General features: G+C 39.3%; 1 protein-coding gene across 2 annotated transcripts; it reads left to right on the top strand.

The window, feature by feature from the left end:
- The first annotated feature begins 2,617 nt into the window (after positions 1-2,617).
- LOC129083901 (nucleophosmin-like) lies at positions 2,618-3,490 on the top strand. 2 transcript variants are annotated; one of them, XM_054589962.1, is made up of 3 exons: positions 2,618-2,675; positions 2,970-3,185; positions 3,270-3,490. In XM_054589962.1, exons 1-3 carry the CDS (start codon positions 2,618-2,620, stop codon positions 3,488-3,490), a joined length of 495 nt encoding a protein of 164 aa, XP_054445937.1. The 2 variants fall into 2 exon arrangements, with proteins under 2 accessions (XP_054445937.1, XP_054445930.1); XM_054589955.1 differs by having other exon boundaries at positions 2,618-3,185.
- The last annotated feature ends 227 nt before the right edge of the window (positions 3,491-3,717 follow it).

Genomic DNA, 3,717 nt, shown 5'->3' with positions numbered 1-3,717 from the left:
GTATAATTAATGAACCTATATTAATATACTATTATTAAGTCAAAGTCCATACTTTATTTAGATTGCCTCTGCTTTTGATTAATGTTTTTTTTTGGTTTGCTTGTTCTAGGTTCACATTCGGCATAACACATTATATTTTATCATCATGTTTCTTTAGGCTCTTCTTGGTTGTGACAATTGCTCAGCCTTCTTCTTACTAATGATTTGGGAAATATAAAGAAGTGAGATATTTTGTAGAATGTCCCTCAGTTGGGATGTGTCTGATTTTTTATTAGACTGGGATCATGGGTTGTTGGCAGGCCACACAGGTGAAGTGCCATTTTCATCGCATTGTATCGAAGGTACATGCTATCAGCATGACTCAGTGTTGCTGTTGGCCTTGATCATCTGGCTGAGGTGGTGTTTGTCAGGTTTCTTCATGGTAAAGTTACTTCTCTTTTCACCTTTTCCATAATGTATTTTTTGGAAGAAAGTCACTATGTGTTTCCCACACATAAGGGGTTTGGAGTTCTGTTTCACCAACTTGAGGGTGAAATATCTACATACACTAGTTTTAAATTCTTCTGCATGAGAGAGTTGCCTAGTCTTTGTTTATTATCACTTATTTATGTTAGTATGGATTCATAGGTATTGATTTTATACTTTGGGTTATAATCCAACCCGGCTTTCTCATTGGGTTGCTTCAATTGTTCCAGCTTCGGCCACAGGAGCTCTTGCAGGCAATCCCCGTGGCCCCCTGACATAGTCACATCATTGTGGGGTCTTTCACTTGTTCGTAAGTTTTTAAAAGTTTTACATAAATCTCATTTTAACTTTGTATATTCCCTCTCTCTCCCTGTTTCTGTTACTGTCTTTTCCTGTTTCTATTCAATTTTTAAAATATTTGTTATGATCTAAAAACCAGAAAGAATGTGTGATCTCAAAATTTGCTGTTTAAAGGTAAATTAATTCTTTCTGGAACCTCATCAGTCAGTGGTTCTCAGATATTAGTGTGCACAAGAATAACATGGAAAGTTGGTTAAAATTGCAGATTTCTTCCTATTATGGGCTGACTTGTGTCCTGTCAAAATCCATGTTGAAGCCCTAAACAATGTATTTGGAGATAGGATTTTTAGGAGAAAATTGAGGTTACATGAGGTTGGGTGGCAGCTCTAATCCCATAGGATAGTGGGTTTATAAGAAGAGGAAAGAGAGAGATCTGTCTCTCACTGTGCACGCGCATTGAGGAAAGGCTGTCAGAGGACACAGTGAGAAGGCAGCTGTTTGTAAGCCAGAAAGAGAGCTCTCACCAGAAACCAAACTGACCAGCACCTCGATCTTGCACTTCCCAGCCTCTGGAAACTGTGAAGAAATAAATTTCTGTTGTTAGTGATAAAGTCTATCATATTTTGTTAAGAAAGTCTGGGCTGAATAAGAAGACATCCCTTCCCTCCTCTGCTCTAGCCAACATTTTGATTGATTAGGTAAAAGAAAGGGGCTAGGATTTTGTGTACTAACAGGTACCTCAGGGCATATGAATGGAGTTCTTTGAAGGCTTTAATTTGAAAAGCAGTGAAACTAATAGTGGAGGAAGATCATTTGTCATACTCTTTCCTGAGGGCAGGTAGCTATCCTCATACACAATTTATTTTTCTAGTGGTTTGTTATATCTGGGCATATGCACCTACTGTTTGTGACAAAAGGGGTATAGATTTTCTTCAGCACAAAAAATTAAATTACCATAGGAAAAAAGAAATATATTTGAGATTTAGGCTCCAGTTGGGTTTTGCATTTTGGCATTTGAATACATACAAGTCCCCCACCCCCTCACTTTTTTTCTTCACAGTATAATCACAAAACATAATATTGTAGGGCTGGAAAGAAACTGAGAGATGATTAGCTGTACTCCTCCTTTCCCTTAAGGTACAGGGGAAAAAACCAAACACCGGGAATCCGTGGAGGGTTGGATTATCCAAATTCACTTGCGTATTGGCGGTGGAGCTAGGTCTGAAAACAGGCTTTCCTAGTTGGGGATTGTTCCATCAAAACATGCAATTTAACATAATTGATTTAAATAGATTATTATGAAATAGATAATCTTGAATTACTCTTTCTGTTTTCATATTTTTACATCAAGGTACAATTTCAGGATTATAGCTTTTGTTACACAATAGAATACTGCTTGGCCACTAAAAAAAAGAAAGAAGAAAATTTTATCTTTTGAGATAGTGTGGATGGACCTGAAGAACATTAAGCTAAGTGAAATGAGGCAGTCAGAGAAAGACAGATACTATATGATCTCATTTTCATGTGGAATCTAATGAACAAATTGAACTAACAAGGAAAATAGAAACAGACACACAGATGGAGAGCAGGTGACAGCTAAGGGTGGGGGGAGGTTAGAGGTGGAGGGACTGAGAAACAGGAAAAAGGGCTCATGGACATGGACAACTGTGTGGTGATACAGGGGAAGGGGGGTAAAAGGGGACTGAGTAGTAATGGAGAAAAATACAATAAAAGTTTTAAAAAAGTAGATGCTGTAGCCTGGTGTGATTCTGTCCTGCGCGTCTGTTCTGCGGAACAGAAGTCGTTTACCTCTGTCTGCCTTCTCTCCCACCCAAGTGCGTGCTACCACCCCATGGAAGATTCGACAGACATGGATATGAGCCCTCTGGCGTCCCAGAACTATCTTTTCGGTTGTGAGCTCAAAGCCGACAAAGATTATCACTTGAAGGTGGATAATGATGAAAATGAGCACCAATTATCTTTACTAATGGTCAGTTTAGGGGGTGGTGCAAAGGATGAATTGCACATTGTTGAAGCAGAGGCAATGAATTATGAAGGCAGTCCAATTAAAGTAACACTGGCAACTTTGAAAATGTCTGTACAGCCAACACTTTCCCTTGGTGGCTTTGAAATAACACCACCTGTGGTCTTACGGTTGAAATGTGGTTCAGGGCCTGTGCATATTAGTGGACAGCACTTAGTAGCTATGGAGGAAGATGCAGAGTCAGAAGATGAAGAGGAGGAGGATGTGAAACTCCTAAGTATGCCTGGTAGGCGTTCTGCCCCTGGAGGTGGTAGCAAGTTTCCACAGAAAAAAGTGAAACTTGCTGCCGATGAAGAAGATGAAGATGAGGATGAGGATGAGGATGAAGAAGATGATGATTTTGAGGATGAGCAAGCTGAAGAAAAACCTCCAGGAAAGAAATCTATACGAGATACCCCAGCCAAAAATGCACAAAAATCAAACCAGAATGGAAAAGATTCAAAACCATCGCCACCCAGATAAAAAGGTCAAGAATCCTTCAAAAAACAGGAAAAAACTCCTAAAACACCAAAAGGACCTAGTTCCGTAGAAGACATTAAAGCAAAAATGCAAGCAAGTATAGAAAAAGGTGGCTCACTTCCCAAAGTGGAAGCCAAGTTCATCAATTACGTGAAGAATTGCTTCCGGATGACTGACCAGGAGGCTATTCAAGATCCCTGGCGGTGGAGGGAGTCTCTTTAAGAACATAGTTTAAATAGTTTGTTAAAATTTTCCATCTTCTTTCATTTCTGTGACAGTTGATATCTGGCTGTCCTTTTTATAATGCAGAGTGAGAACTTTCCCTACTGTGTCTGATAAATGTTGTCCAGGTTCCATTGCCAAGAATGTGTTGTCCAAAATGCCTGTTTAGTTTTTAAAGATGGAGCTCCACCCTTTGCTTGGTTCTAGGTATGTATGGAATGTTATGA

This window comes from Pteronotus mesoamericanus, unplaced genomic scaffold (genome assembly GCF_021234165.1).
Source record: "Pteronotus mesoamericanus isolate MK-2021 breed Mesoamerican mustached bat unplaced genomic scaffold, CSHL_Meso_final contig_130, whole genome shotgun sequence".
NCBI classification, from domain to species: domain Eukaryota; kingdom Metazoa; phylum Chordata; class Mammalia; order Chiroptera; family Mormoopidae; genus Pteronotus; species Pteronotus mesoamericanus.
This window is presented reverse-complemented; position numbering and strand designations above follow the sequence as displayed.

Excerpts from the sequence above, each read along its gene's own strand:
- LOC129083901 (XM_054589955.1), top strand. The coding sequence starts at position 2,618 with ATGGAAGATTCGACAGACATGGATATGAGCCCTCTGGCGTCCCAGAAC. Across the intron at positions 3,186-3,269 it reads TGAAGAAAAACCTCCAGGAA|AAAAAGGTCAAGAATCCTTC; the intron begins AGAAATCTATAC and ends CGCCACCCAGAT.